Source organism: Melanerpes formicivorus, unplaced genomic scaffold (genome assembly GCF_026170545.1).
Source record: "Melanerpes formicivorus ecotype bairdi unplaced genomic scaffold, bMelFor1.0.p_v2 SCAF_2, whole genome shotgun sequence".
Classification (NCBI taxonomy): Eukaryota; Metazoa; Chordata; class Aves; order Piciformes; family Picidae; genus Melanerpes; species Melanerpes formicivorus.
Window position 1 is genome coordinate 39,615,357 of NW_027142354.1, and position 15,691 is coordinate 39,631,047.

Below are 15,691 nucleotides of genomic sequence, written 5' to 3' on the forward strand. Positions count from 1 at the left end.
GGCAAGGACAACCTCCACTCATTGGTGGACACAGAGGGGAACACTGTAACAAAAGATGAGGAAAAGGCAGAGGTACTTAATACCTTCTTTGCCTCAATTTTTACTAGCAGGACAGAATGTCTTCCAGACAGCTGGCCTGCAGAGCTGGCAGAAGCAGCCAGGGAGCAGCACAGTTTCCCTATGTTCCAGGAGGGGGTAGTTAGAGATCTCCTCAGACACTTGGATCCCCACAAGTCCACGGGACCAGGCGGGATCCATCCTAGGGTGCTGAGAAAGCTGGCAGATGAGCTGGCCAAGCCTCTATCCATAATTTTTCAGCAGTCCTGGCTCACTGGAGAGGTCCCAGAAGACTGGAAGCTGGCCAACATGGTGCCCATCCACAAGAAGGGCCAGTTGGATGAGCCAGGAAATTATAGGCCTGTCAGCCTGACCTCAGTGCCAGGCAAGATTATGGAACAGGTCATCTTGAATGTAATCACACAGCACTTACAGGATGGCCAAGGGATCAGGCCCAACCAGAATGGATTCAGGAAGGGCAAGTCCTGCCTCACCAACCAGGGCAACAAAGCTGGTGAGAGGCCTTGAGCACAAGCCCTATGAAGAGAGGCTGAGAGAGCTGGGATTGCTTAGCCTGGAAAAGAGGAGGTTCAGGGGTGACCTCATTGCCCTCTACAACTACCTGAAGGGTGGTTGTAGCCAGGAAGGGGTTGGTCTCTTCTCCCAGGCAACCAGCACCAGACCAAGAGGACACAGTCTCAAGCTGCACCAGGGGAAGTTTAGACTCGAGGTGAGGAGAAGGTTCTTCACAGAGAGAGTAATTGGTCATTGGAATGGGCTGCCCAGGGAGGTGGTGGAGTCAGCATCCCTGGAGGTGTTCAAGAGGGGATTGGATGTGGCACTTGGTGCCATGGTCTAGTCATGAGGTCTGTGGTGACAGGTTGGACTCGATGTTCTTTGAGGTCCCTTCCAACCTTAGTGATACTGTGATCTCCTTCTATGATCAGGTGACTGCCTGGTGGATGTGGGGAGGCCTGTGGATGTAGTCTGCCTGGACCTCAGCAAGGCCTTTGACACCGTCCCCCATAGCAAACTGCTGGCCAAGCTGCCAGCCCATGGCTTGGATGGGAGCACACTGCGATGGGTTAGGAACTGGCTGGAGGGCCGAGCCCAGAGAGTGGTGGTGAATGGTGCCACATCCAGCTGGCGGCCAGTCACTAGTGGTGTGCCCCAAGGATCAGTGCTGGACCCCATGCTCTTTAACATCTTTATTGATGATCTGGATGAGGGCATTGAGTCCACCATCAGTAAATTTGCAGATGACACCAAGCTGCGGGCAGGAGTTGATCTGTTAAGAGGGCAGGAGAGCTCTGCAGAGGGACCTTGACATGCTGGTCAGAGGAGCAGAGACCAATGGCATGAGATTTAACACATCTAAGTGCTGGGTTCTACACATTGGCCACAACAACCCCATGCAGTGCTACAGGCTGGGGTCAGAGTGGCTGGAGAACAGCCAGGCAGAAAGGGACCTGAGGGTACAGGTTGACAGTAGGCTAAACATGAGCCAGCAGAGTGCCCAGGTGTCCAAGAAGGCCAATAGCATCCTGGCCTGCATCAGGAACAGTGTGGCCAGCAGGAGCAGGGAGATCATTCTGTCCCTGTACACTGAACTGGTTAGGCCACACCTTGAGTCCTGTGTCCAGTTCTGGGCCCCTCAGATTAGGAAGGATGTTGACTTGCTGGAGCATGTCCAGAGAAGGGCAACAAAGCTGGGGAGGGGTTTGGAACACAAGCCCTATGAGGAGAGACTGAGGGAGCTGGGGTTGCTTAGCCTGGAGCAAAGGAGACTCAGGGGTGACCTTATTGCTGTCTACAACTACCTTAAGGGAGGTTGTAGACAGGCGGATGACAGTCTCTTCTCCCAGGCAATCAGCACCAGAACAAGAGGACACAGTCTCAGGCTGCACCAGGCGGGGTTTAGGCTGGATGTTAGGAGGAAGTTCCACACAGAGAGAGTGATTGCCCATTGGAATGGGCTGCCTGAGGAGGTGGTGGAGTCACCATCACTGGAGGTGTTCAGGAGGAGACATGATAGGGTGCTTGGTTGCATGGTTTAGTTGATTAGGTGGTGTTGGATGACAGGTTGGACTCAATCTCAAAGGTCTCTTCCAACCAGGTTAATTCTATTCTATTCTATTCTATTCTATTCTATTCTATTCTATTCTATTCTATTCTATTCTATTCTATTCTATTCTATTCTATTCTATTCTATTCTATTCCATTCCATTCCATTCCATTCCATTCCATTCCATTCCATTCCATTCCATTCCATTCCATTCCATTCCATTCCTCAGGGCTTGTGCCCTCACCAGCTTTGTTGCCTTTCTCTGGACACATTTGAGCAACTCAACATCTTAAGCCGAGGGGCTCAGATCTTCTCACCTCCTTGTCTTTAAGGAATGTCAGTCTTGGGTCACTACCCTTCCATTTCAGATCAATTGACCTACACAAAGGTTATGGCCAGCAAAAGTTCTTCTGAAGCCATTAAAAGACAAAACTGAGCATGCAAGTATGTAACATTTAAAAAAAACCACCTACTGTACATAATCCTATCACATCATTTCCTTGATTCTGTATAATCCATTTCAATGGCTTCATATATACTTTGCCAGGTACAAATTAACTTTCATGGGAAGCACAGTAATACCTCTAACTCTAACACTATTGTGAGTATTCTACTATGTTCCATATAGCAAAAAGAGTTGTGACAAAGTCATGACACACATAATATAATAAATGACTCATTAAGAAAACTGAACCAGTCCTAATTCATTCTAGTATGAATTACTCAAGGACTAACTGCCAGAAGGTTGCACTTTTCCCAGTTAGTATGAAAGAGGTAGTGCTTGTAGATTTGAGAAAGGAAAGATTCACTCTAGAGAAGAGTGAAAAGTTGGTTGTGGGGGGTTTAGTTTGTTTAAAAAGAAAAAAAAGCTAACCTGCATACATGTAAATACAACATACACTCCATCAATTTTTATGCCCATGGAAATATCTGAATAAGTTCTTAAAACTCAGGTGAACATGTTAGTTCAGCCCTTGACAGCTCTCCTCCTCTATAACTAATATTTATGTGAAAGGTCACTCAAAAAGGCAAATAACCTTGCCTAATGTTACTGGGCTCATATTCTCTTTATAATCTGTATCTGAACGATTGCTCTAGCGTATCAGACACAAAGAGGCCGTCCTTCAGCTATGTGTACAGTATCTGGCATGCTCTACTCCTTTGCTTTGAAAAAAGGTGTACAAATAAAACCACAGCCAATGACCCTCACCTCTAGTTCTTTGCTGCTCCTCAAAATGTCATCATCCTGTACAGTGATGACAAAAAGCACTGCGAGCTAAAAAAACAATCTTGAAATTAAAAAAAAAAACCAAAAGAACGGAACAAAAACCATATCACCTTTGTCAAACCTATACAGGTAAGAAACTGTACTGTGAAAGATACTTAGTCCAATATCTTCTGGTGAAAACACACACATCTTTAAAATAATTGCTGCAGGGTTCCATAAGTGGTTGGTGCAGAGATTATGTGACGCACTGAATTTAGGGAGTAGTACCTCAAGCAATGCTCAGCTGATAGAAGGAAATGTTTTAGCTCTTGTGGGCCACAAACCCTGTGAACAAACCGCAGCTATGTAGAGACAAAAAAGCATTTAGCTGTTTACCAACGACCATTGTGACTCCGGAAGCCACACAATGATCTGAGAATAAGAGCTGGTAAACATTGCAAGAGAGTCTTTTGTTTTGTCTCTGGACTTAGATATGAGATGCTTGATCGTTTGCCTTTTGCCTAACACCTGTCTGAAGCCTTGCCTAGGGCTGTGTGTTCCCTGGTATTTTCTCGGCAGCCAATCATGAGTCTGTAACTGTCGCACGGACACATCTAATCACCAATCACAAGTGGCTTTTGATTATGTTAGCCTATATAAAGAAAAGACTTTGTACAATAAAATAGACACTTTGCTTGCATCAAGCTTTGTCTCCATCTCTCAATCGTGGCAATTATGTGTGTCACTAAGACAGAAAGTGTATAAATGTGAAGACTAATAGCAAGAAGAGCAAAGCACAACACTTGCAAAGCACTCCTCTGCACTGTTACCTATGAATAAGAAAATGTTGGCACTGGGACTCAGGAGTACACAACGGAAGTAGTGTTGAGCACATACGAAAACATGACTACTTTTGGATGTGAAGAGATGTACTGATTAATCTAGTGCTAACATATGCAAGAGCTTTGCTGAGCTACAATATCATTTTTTCATCATCTGTAGATAATCTGATAACAATTTCTTTCTAGACAGAGTACATGAAGCATTTAAAACATATCTGCCATTTGATAAACATGCATATCTTATCCGTAAAAACAGAATGCCAAAGAATGCATTCTGACATTCTCATATTAGCTCATACTTTAAATCTGTGCTCACAACACTACAGATTATCTCTTTCAGATGACAAAAAAAAAAAGCTATTTATTTTAGGATTTGTTTTGTATATGCTATTATCCTAGAAATAACTACTTTAACTCATTTAAGTAAATAAACTACTTTAAATACATAATCACAAACCCCTGAAAGTAGGGACAGTTAAAAACAATTTAGTACTCTTCATTCTAAACAGTCTTCATTAAAAGCCACAGAGGCCTGTATCTAGTGGGGTCCCTCAGGGGTCAGTACTGGGACCAGTAAGAGGCCTGTATCTAGTGGGGTCCCTCAGGGGTCAGTACTGGGACCAGTACTACTCAGTACCATCCTGGATAAGGGAACAGAGAGCACTGTCAGCAAGTCTGCTGATGACACAAAACTGGGAGGAATGGCTGACACACCTGAAGGCTGGGCTGCCATTCAGCAGGACCTAGACACGCTGGAGCTTTGGGCAGGGAGAAATTTCATAGAACATAGTAAGGACAAGTATAGAGTCTTGCACCTGGGAAAGAACAACCCCGTGGAGCAATACAGGTTGGGGACTGACCTGTCAGAGAGCCACGCAGAGGAGAGGGACCTGGGGGTCCTGGTGGATGACCACCAGCCAGTAACGTGCCCTTCTGGCCAAGAATGCAAATGGTATCCTGATGTGTATTAGAAGTGTTGTGGTTAGTAGGTTGAGAGAGGTTCTCCTCCCCCTCTGCTCTGCTCTGGTGAGGCTGCACCTGGAATATTGTGTCCTGTTCTGGGCCCCTCACTTCAAGAAGGCCAGGGAACTCCCTGAAAGAGTTCAGCACAGGGCCACAATGATGATTAAGGAAGTGGAACATCTTCCTTATGAGGAGAGACTGAGGGAGCTGGGGCTCTTTAGCTTAGAGAGGAGCAGACTGAGAGACCTCATTAATGTTAATAAGCATTAGAAGGGCGAGTGTCAGTAGGATGGACCCAGGCTCTTCACACCGATCTTCAGTGATAGGACAAGGGCCAATGGGTGCAAGCTGGACTATGGGAGGCTCCACATGAACATAAGGAAAAAAAATTTCACTGTGACAGTGTCAAAACACTGGAGCAGGCTGCCTAGAGAGGTTGTGGAGTCTGCTCTGGAGATGTTCAAAACCCACCTAGACACATTCCTGTGTGACCTGCTCTGGCAGGGAGGTTGGACTAAATGATCTTTCAAGGTCCCTTCCAACACCTTAACATTCTGTGATATAAAAGAATCAAATACAAGTATGTACATATACAGAGCCTCTCTCATTCAAAGCCTCATTTCTGGAGATCATGTGGTCCAAATCCCTGACCAAAGTAGAGCCAATCTTCAAGTTAGACCTAATTTTATTTATATTAAAAAAATAAATTAAAAATACAAAGTTCTTAAAGTGGAAGCCCTGAAAAAATTGTCAGCAATTTTAGGTCTGTAATTGGGTACATAATAGGTAAAAAAAAACCCACAACAGAAAAACAACAGCAAATTGTAGCTACAGTATTTTTATGTTTGACTAGCAAATGTGCTCTTACTGTAACACAGGCTTCAATTCACTGATGTAAAGAGAGATTACAGAACAGCCTTATCTAAACTACCCTGAATAATAATGTTGACTCATAACTGAGAACTTATATTGCCTTAAGGTTACTCCTTCATAACAGTAAGTACTCGTAGAATTATGCTGCTACATGACTTTCTTTTTAGTTATTTTACTTATTCTTTAAAAGCACCTCCAGGGAATTCTCTACCATTTTGTGGGTATGATAATGAGGAACAAAGATTTACAGAAAATACTGTGAATAATGGAGCAGTACAGGAAAAATTAGAGGCATGAATCAAAGCTGCAGTTACTGCATAGTCAAAATACCTGCTAAAATAAAACTGCAAGGGGGTGGTTTCCAGATGTGCTTCTGCATGCATTTAAGAAAATGTGTAGCTATGGATACAAAACCACCACATGAAGCGCGACTCCCTCCTGCTAATTTGTTCTTCCAATAGAAGGCAAGTCACTTATGGAGGATTAAGACATCACTGGAAAGCTAGAATGTAGCAGTAGTCCTTTTGTGCCAAAAATGAGCACTTCCTAAACTCTGGAATGATTTTCTCCCCTTCACTCCTCCCTCTCTGCAGTTGCAGTGCAAGGCTATAGAGCCTTCACCAAAACAGACCAATGAGGCTCTCAAAACATAGCACGCACAGACACACACAGATGAAGACAGCTGACATGGGGATGACAAACAGATCAATCGATGCTGAAAACAGAGAAAAATTACTTTTAGACAAGTCTTTTGAAAGAAAATTAAGGGAAGTCCCAGCATAGCAACCTAGACCTCTTCAAAGCTACTTGGTAACAGGATAGAAGCAAAAAAGCTGTCCTTGCCAACAATCCATCCATTTTGCATCATGGTAAGGTCACATACATACAAAAAACTGTAACACCAAGACATGAAAAACACTTACAAACTCCATAAGCCATTTCATCATTGCTAGATGATCTATGACAGATACCTTTCAGCACAACACAAACTAAGGAACAGTGACAGCTATTCCAGAAAGAGAAAGCAGTAAAATCAGAATCAGGAAATAAACTTCAAGTCAGTTACATTCAGTATGAACTTACCAAAGGACAGGGAAGCTGAGAAAGTTTTCTGAAAAGGAGACACACACAACTGACCCACCAGACTCTCCCCATAGACTACAACTGCTTGCCAGTAATCCCAGGTTGCAGAGCAGGGGGTGTGGGGAAAACACCAAACAAAACGCACAACAGAGAAAGAGATTGTTCTTCAAGAAAAAGAAAGCATTTCCCCTCCTTGGGGATTCCAAGAGCTGCTGTGCTGATTAAAAAATTATTATTATAGTGCATTTCCTCTTTGTGTCTAAGACCCAAAACCTAATTATCTTCAGAATCTACAGATTGTGGCCTCTTTATTCATAAGATCAATTCAATGTTTTGGGTGAGCCAATTTCTATGTGATCATAAGCTCTGTCCACAATTCCCAGCACATAGAGTAAAAAGACATCGTCCCCTCCATAATCATTAAACCCATCTATCTGCCTTGCTTTACACAGACCATTGCTGAAACCTCCTCAGCTCTAACTCCCACATTTCACAACTGTTTAAAACACTCTTTCAATGCAACAGCAGACAAAAATATAAAATACAAAACCCCACATTTTTAAGTTCTATAGCAAGTACGTATATGCATTTAAAACATTTTGGCAGTGAGGGAATGATGTTTACAACTGAGTGGAAGAAAGAATAATAAATGGCTCAGTACAGAGGACAAGTGAGTATAACTGTGTAACTCAGATGAAAAAGAAAGATGTATAGTTAGAGGCACTAGAGTTTTCAAAACAGGATGTTTGGGGGTTTTTGTTTGTTTTTTTTAAGATGAAAGTTGTATATATTGTACATTATCAGAAATACATAATGCAGCATCAAAATCTAGCAACTTACTCTGGTTCTATATCATTTAATGATAGCCATGCAATGTTACATTGATGAACTAACCTGCAGACACGGGCAGGAAAATACAGGTTCTGCCAGGAACGACAGAGGTATTTAGAGTGATCGATAACCCGAATCCAGTCTAACTCATCCATGGACACTTCAATGTAGTAGGAATAAGACCTATGGATTGTCAAAAACCACTGGTTAGAAATACAAGCAGTAACATGTTAGGTATTAGATTTTACACTTTCTTCTGGATTTTCAGTTATGCTGAAAAGAAGGCTATTTGTTCCTACTCACAAACCTGTATCTAAGATATGTAGAGGAAGTCTGTGTTTTCAAACGAGCTTTAAAAATTAATTCACATTCAGTTACATTACATCGTGCTGGGCCCCCTGCTCTTCAATATCTTTACTGATGATCTGGATGAGGGCATTGAGTCCATCATCAGTAAATTTGCTGACGACACCAAGCTGCGGGCAGGTGTTGATCTGTTAGAGGGTAGGAGAGCTCTGCAGAGGGACCTTGACAGGCTGGACAGATGGGCAGAGTCCAACAGCATGAGATTTAACACATCTAAGTGCTGGGTTTTACACATTGGCCACAACAACCCCATGCAGTGCTACAGGCTGGGGTCAGAGTGGCTGGAGAACAGCCAGGCAGAAAGGGACCTGAGGGTACAGGTTGACAGTAGGCTGAACATGAGCCAGCAGTGTGCCCAAGCAGGGAGGAAGGCCAATGGCACCCTGGCCTGCATCACGAATAGCATGGCCAGCAGGAGCAGGGAGGTCACTGTGCCCCTGTACTCAGCACTGGTTGGGCCACACCTTGAGTCCTGTGTCCAGTTCTGGGCCCCTCAGTTTAGGAGAGATGTTGAATTGCTGGAACATGTCCAGAGAAAGGCAACAAAGCTGGGGAGGGGTTTGGAGCACAAGCCCTATGAGGAGAGGCTGAGGGAGCTGGGGTTGCTTAGCCTGGAGAAGAGGAGGCTCAGAGGATAGGATAGGATAGGATAGGATAGGATAGGATAGGATAGGATAGGATAGGATAGGATAGGATAGGATAGGATAGGATAGGATAGGATAGGATAGGATAGGATAGGATAGGATAGGATAGGATAGGATAGGATAGGATAGGATAGGATAGGATAGGATAGGATAGGATAGGATAGGATAGGATAGGATAGGATAGGATAGGATAGGATAGGATAGGATAGGATAGGATAGGATAGGATAGGATAGGATAGGATAGGATAGGATAGGATAGGATAGGATAGGATAGGATAGGATAGGATAGGATAGGCCACGTTGGAAGAGACCTTCAAGATCATTGCGTCCAAACTATCATCCAACACCACCCAACCAACTAAACTGTCTACAACTACCTGAAGGGAGGTTGCAGACAGGTAGGGGCTGGTCTCTTCTCCCAGGCAACCAGCACAAGAGGACACAGTCTCAAGATGCACCAGGGGAGGTTTAGGCTGGATGTTAGGAAGTTCTTCATAGAGACAGTGATTGGCAATTGGAATGGGCTGCCCAGAGAGGTGGTGGAGTCACCATCACTGCAGGTGTTTAGGAGAAGACTGGATGGGTGCTTGGTGCCCTGGTTTAGTTGATTAGATAGTGTTGGATGATGGATTGGACACGATGATCTTGAAGGTCTTTTCCATCCTGGATTATTCTATTCTACCATTTTTCAGAATGACTTAAAATATCCTAACACTCACAATCCACACTAATTATACCACTGTCTCTCAAAAAACTACAATGGAGACTTTCCACTCAGTCATACAAATAAATAATCACTTGTATTCCTTCTGTAAGGAATAAATCTAAACACCACTGATAGAGTTATTTCTATTCCCATATGAATAAACAAAAAAACATTTAGGAGGTCAAAACTGCAAATTCAAATCCTTCTCTCGAAATAAATTTATGATCAATTTCTCACTGATGTTATTCACTTCAGACTCCTTTGGTTTTTCATGATACACTGTTAAGTCAGTCACCAATTACTTACACATCCCAAAATTATCTCAGCAAAACTAAAACAAAACAAAAAAAATAAAAAAATTCACCAACAATCTGTGTCCTCCTTATGCTTATCAGTTATGTCTACTTTATTTGCTGTTAGAAGGAAAATGCAAACAGAAAATTAAAATGTACAGAGAGGAGGAGGCTCAGGGGACACTTATTGCTGTCTACAACTACCTGAAGGGAGGTTATAGCCAGCTGGGGGTTGGTCTTTTCTCCCAGGCAACCAGCACCAGAATAAGAGGACACAGTCTCAAGCTGCACCAGGGGAGGTTTAGGATGGATGTTAGGAAGAGGTTCTTTACAGAAAGTGCTTGGCCATTGGAATGGGCTGCCCAAGGAGGTGTTTAGGAAGAGACTGGATGGGGTACTTGGTGCCATGGTTTAGTTGATTAGATAGCGTTGGATGATAGGTTGGACTCAATTATCTCAAAGGTCTTTTCCAACCTGGTTAATTCTATTCTATTCAAAAGTCACTGCTATTTTCATATTATTCCTACAACAGTAATACTCAGAATGAAACAGAAACTCCATTTGTGGATCATCAAATCAGGAAATCTTTCAGAACGTATCATTACACTTAACATACAAGTCTGCAACACTGACAGGCATTTCAACAGCACCATGGTAGCTCCTATCCTCCTTTCACAATGACCTCTAAAAAAGTTCATTTACATAGCTCTACATAGACCTTTTTTGTTAAACTTTAGTGCCCTTCTTAACATTCCCAATTTTTGCTGAGGACTTCAAGGATTAGATATCTATAGCTGCATTGTTTAAAATGTCCTAAGAAGTTAGACAACACTGTTAATCACAGAATCAAAGTGTTTGGCATTGGAAGGGACCTCCACAGATCATTATTACTGTTCTATGCATATGTGACCAAACAAGGCTCCAGCATTTTAGAGTATAAGCAGGTTTGATCCAAAAGTTACTGTCTGTCCTCTGTGTGGTGATAATCCAGAGATTTTCACACCACCATCACAGCAATAATCTAAATATGTAGCCAATATGCAACATGATTCTTTGTGTTTGTTTCTGAAGGTACCAAGCAAAGAAAAATTATCTCAAAAATACAGTTCCATTATGCACACCACTAAGTCTTTTACTTTTTTTAAGGACAGCATATTTTTTTACAGAGTAAAATTGGAGAGCTACTCTCCACAGCACTTTCATTTGCAAGATTCCTCTGTCTGGCCCTGTATTTCCTATATTCTTCCATTAAGCAGGCAAAGATAGCAATAAATTCCCTTTTCTAAGCCTTCTTCTCTTAAAACAGCAAGTTCTTTTAGCATCTCCTTGTACATTTTATGTACTCAAGCCCTCATCATCTTGTGTCCTGATGAACTCATTCCAGTATGTCAATATCGTATGCTGAGGATCCTACAAATGGACCAATGCCTATAAATATTTCCTTTCCCATTTTTAATAGACAGTGTTACTGGGGTAGGGGGTGCAGCCTGACCATTCCAGTACTACATCCAGTAAGAAGCAAAAGAAAATCCAATTGCAAGCTTTCTACATAAAACAAAAAAACAGGATGACACAGAAACAAGATCCTATACCCACCGTGTCCTCAATATTTTATGAAGGCACAAATCTCTAGAGTAGAGGTTCAACTTGCCTGATATTCTGCCAGTAAGAATTGTTTCTTCTACAAATTTCAGAGGAGGGCAAAGGACATCAAGCAACAAATATTTTTTAATAAGTTGTCCCAAGGAGAAAGGTTTTACTCTTGAGTTTCAGCAGCTGCCAATTGATGCCTTACGGATGAAGGCATTTTACCAGCTATAAGCTCTCTGAAATTGCCAGAAATTCTTGATTATGGAGCCATAAAAATGATTAATGGAGCTGAACATCTTCCTTAAGAGGAGAGACTGAGGGAGCTGGGGCTATTTAGTTTGGAGAGGAGATGACTAAGGGGTGACCTCATTAATGTTTATAAATACGTAAAGGATAAGTGCCAAGAGGCACAAAGGGCAATGTGTGGAAGCTGAGGCAAAGGAAGTTCCATGGAAACATGAGGAGAAATTTTTTTCTCTGTGAGGGTGATGGAACTCAGGAACAGGCTGCCCAGAGAGGTTATGGAGTTTCCTTCTCTGGAGATATTCAAGAGCCACCTGGATGTGTTCCTGTGTGATCTGGTATAGGTAATCCTGCTCTGGCAAGGGGGTTGGACTAAATGATCTTTTGAGGTCCCTTCCAACCCCTAACATTCTGTGAAACATTCCATCAATGTCTGGCCTGTAAATATGTAAAAAAAATGGTTTCTAGAAAACAACTGGAATATTATTCTTCAAACTAAAATAAAAGTAAACTAAGTAGCAAACAGAAGATGACAATTTAAATTATGTAAACTTTCATTAGCAATACAAAGTAACAAAGACAGAAAATATGCTGAAATGTTAAGAGGTAGTTTAGTATCACAAAATAAGGTCGGGAGTGTAAGTAACCAAATCTGCATGCAAAAACCAGGGTGTTTTGAAATAAATTCTGTGATTGTTATTTCCAACACTGTATCATGCTGGGTTTATAAAACATTTAGTTATTTTTTTCACACTGATGTACTACCACCAGTGGAAAATGCTTTACCTTCACTTCTCATGTCAACTCGGCACCTACCGACTGTCTCTGTCCCACAGGAGTATTCGTATGTGGTTGATTATTGATGGCTGGCCCAGTTTGATTTCAATTCCAGAACGGCAGTCGTCATCAATCGGGTGTCGAGAGAAGCCATGATCCAAGTCATAGTTCTGAGTATCTCCATCTAATAAAGCAGATTTCAGCTCCCCTTTTACTACCTGTGCTCCATACTTCATCGTTGCAATATTTTCCCCTGGTACTAAGACAAAAAAGGAAAAAAGCTCTTAATTTTTACACTCGCATGTTGCAAATTTGATGTTCTGAACATCAACTGTACTAGGTCAGAACAAACATTTATTGCCAGTATCCTTTCTTGTCCACAAACACATGCTCAAGGAAAACAAAAAAGAAGTAACAATCAAAAACAGAACGAGAGGCATTTTAGAAATTTTGTATCTGCCAATTAATTTGATGCCCCCTATGGTTTTTATGGTAATAATGAGTACTGATAATAGGGGCCCTTTCTGGGCCCCTCAGTTTAGGAAAGATGTTGAGTTGCTGGAATGTGTCCAGAGAAGGGCGACAAAGCTGGTGAGGGGCTTGGAGCACAAGCCCTGTGAGGAGAGGCTGAGGGAGCTGGAGTTGCTTAGCCTGGAGAAGAGGAGGCCCAGGAGAGACCTTATTGCTCTCTACAACTACCTGAAGGGAGGTTGTAGCCAAGTGGGGGTTGGTCTCTCCACCCAGGCAACCAGCACCAGAACAAGAGGACACAGTCTCAAGCTGCACCAGGAGAAGTTTAGGCTTGAGTTGAGGAGAAAGTTCTTCCCAGAGAGAGTTCTTAGCCATTGGAATGGGCTGCCAAGGGAGGTGGTGGAGTCACCATCACTGGAGTTGTTTAGGGGGAGACTGCATGAGGCACTTGGTGCCCTGGTTTAGTTGATTAGATGGTGTTGGGTGATACGTTGGACTTGATGATCTCAAAGGTTTTTCCAACCTGGTTAATTCTATTCTATTCTATTCTAGTCTAGTCTAGTCTACGTATTGCCTATATCCTCAGTCCCTTTCATGATTTCTCAGAATTCTACTGCACCTTCCTCATCCAACTATCACTTTCAACCTGGTTTTAAAGTTTTGGTCAATTTAGTCTCTCACTATGATCAACTTCTAACCATAGCTCTAATACTTTATTTTTTGATCTTCCCAATTCTTTTGTTCTAGTATCAGCTGGAGTATTTTGGTTCTTTGAAGTAGAATTAAGTTACAAATCACACAAAATATTTATAATGTAGATGCATTAAGAATTTGCATAGTGACACATGGAGTGGCATAGCTATACAATCTATTTTGATAGGTATACAAGCTTCCAGTACTGTGCAAAGCTAAACAATCCTGAAAGAAATGGGAGACTTGCCTACTTGACCTAGCATGGTTCAATGCAAGATTTTTAGGACAGTATTTCACAGTAATAAACCCACTATATAGCTGAGGATAATGATTCCTAACTCTTAACTAGAAAACAAATCATTGGTGAATCATCCTGTTAAAAAAAAAAAATAAATAAAAAAATTAACAGTCTTGTTTGAGAAGAGAACCTAGGAAACATAATCTGAAAGCTAAATGATGAAAAGCTGCCCCTGGACAGCTCAGGCAGGCTGGCAACACAACTATCAATTTTAACAGGATGTTAAGTTTAACATCTAAAGAATAGAATTTCAAGTGGTAAAATATTAAGTGTTGTAGCACTACTACATAAAATAGAACAAGTATGAAACAACGTGGTCACCGGTGTTTCCATAAACAGAACAAGTCCCAAGAGCATGAACTAGTACTAAAACAACATTGAAATTCCATGCTCTAAAAGTCTGTGATTTTGATAAAGCTCAAAACTTTGAGATTGGGACCATACTGAGACATAAATATGCAGAAAAAAGTAGTACAAAAAACCATTGCTTTAGTTTTTCAAATTTATCTACTGCACTGCCAATGGAATGCCTTGCATGAAGACTTTTACAATATTCCAATAGTAAATTCCTGTTTAAATATTACTATCTGTCACTTCCAAAAAGGAACAAAGGAGATAGACAGTTCTGAGACAGCATTTATTTTGAGAGCTCATCCCACGTGATTGACAGACTACAGTGCAGACCCTCAAAGAACATTTTAACTTTATTCTTTGGTGACGGGCAAACACTGTAGATCACACACTAGATAGCAAAGTAACAGTATCTTCCTGAAGGTCAGTGTTAGATAATCTTTTTGAATTAACAGAAAGCACAAAAGTCAGACAAAAGGCTTCTCGCTTTTCAGACTTCTATTAATACAATTTGGGAAGACTTTTTTACACTAAAAAGTAAGGGAAAAATCAAAAGTAATGGAGAAAATGTGAATACCTTCATAAGTAGAAAATAAGCCCCCATCAACATAAAATCAATTAAATACCATATATTCCATAGCTAAGGCACTTTTGTTTTCAATGCTTTAGCACAAGTTTTTCTATTAAAATAGCACTTCCTCTAGGAAAACAAACTGGTGACACATGGGTTTGATGGGTGGACCACTAGATGGAAAAGGAACTGGCTTGATGGCTGCACCCAAAGAGTGGCTGTCAATGGCTCCATGTCCCAGTGGAGGCCAGGGACAAGCGGAGTCCCTCAGGGATCAGTCCTGGGACCTGTCTTATTCAACATCTTTGTGGGTGACATGGACAGGGGCATTGAGTGCACCCTCAGCAAGTTTGCTGATGACACCAAGCTGTGTGGTGCAGCAGACACGCTGGAGGGAAGGGAGGCCATCCAGAGGGACCTTGACAGGCTGGAGAGGTAGGCACAAGCCAACCTCATGAAGTTCAATAAGAGCAAGTGCAGGGTCCTGCATCTGGGTCGAGACAATCCCAGGCACAAATACAAGCTGGGCAGTGACTGGCTGGAAAGTAGCCCTGAGGAGAGAGACTTGGGGGTGCTGGTGGACAAAAAGCTCAACATGAGCTCTCAATGTGCACTTGCAGCCCGCAAAGCCAATCAGATCCTGGGCTGCATCAGGAGAAGTGTGGCTAGCAGGTCGAGGGAGGTGATCCTCCCCTTCTACTCAGCCCTGGTGAGACCCCACCTGGAGTACTGTGTCCAGTTCTGGAGCCCCTATTACAAGAGGGATG

General features: G+C 42.3%; 1 protein-coding gene across 3 annotated transcripts in view; it reads right to left on the reverse strand.

The window, feature by feature from the left end:
- The window catches only part of BTBD9 (BTB domain containing 9), a 142,942-nt gene that overhangs the window by 111,410 nt on the left and 15,841 nt on the right, over positions 1 to 15,691 (reverse strand). For all 3 annotated transcript variants that reach the window (XM_068157500.1, XM_068157517.1, XM_068157508.1), the window contains exons 6-7: positions 12,580 to 12,799; positions 7,985 to 8,104 (exon numbers count right to left, since the gene is read on the reverse strand). In XM_068157500.1, coding sequence (XP_068013601.1) covers positions 7,985 to 8,104; positions 12,580 to 12,799 — 340 coding nt within the window. The remainder of the gene's footprint in view (positions 1 to 7,984; positions 8,105 to 12,579; positions 12,800 to 15,691) is intronic.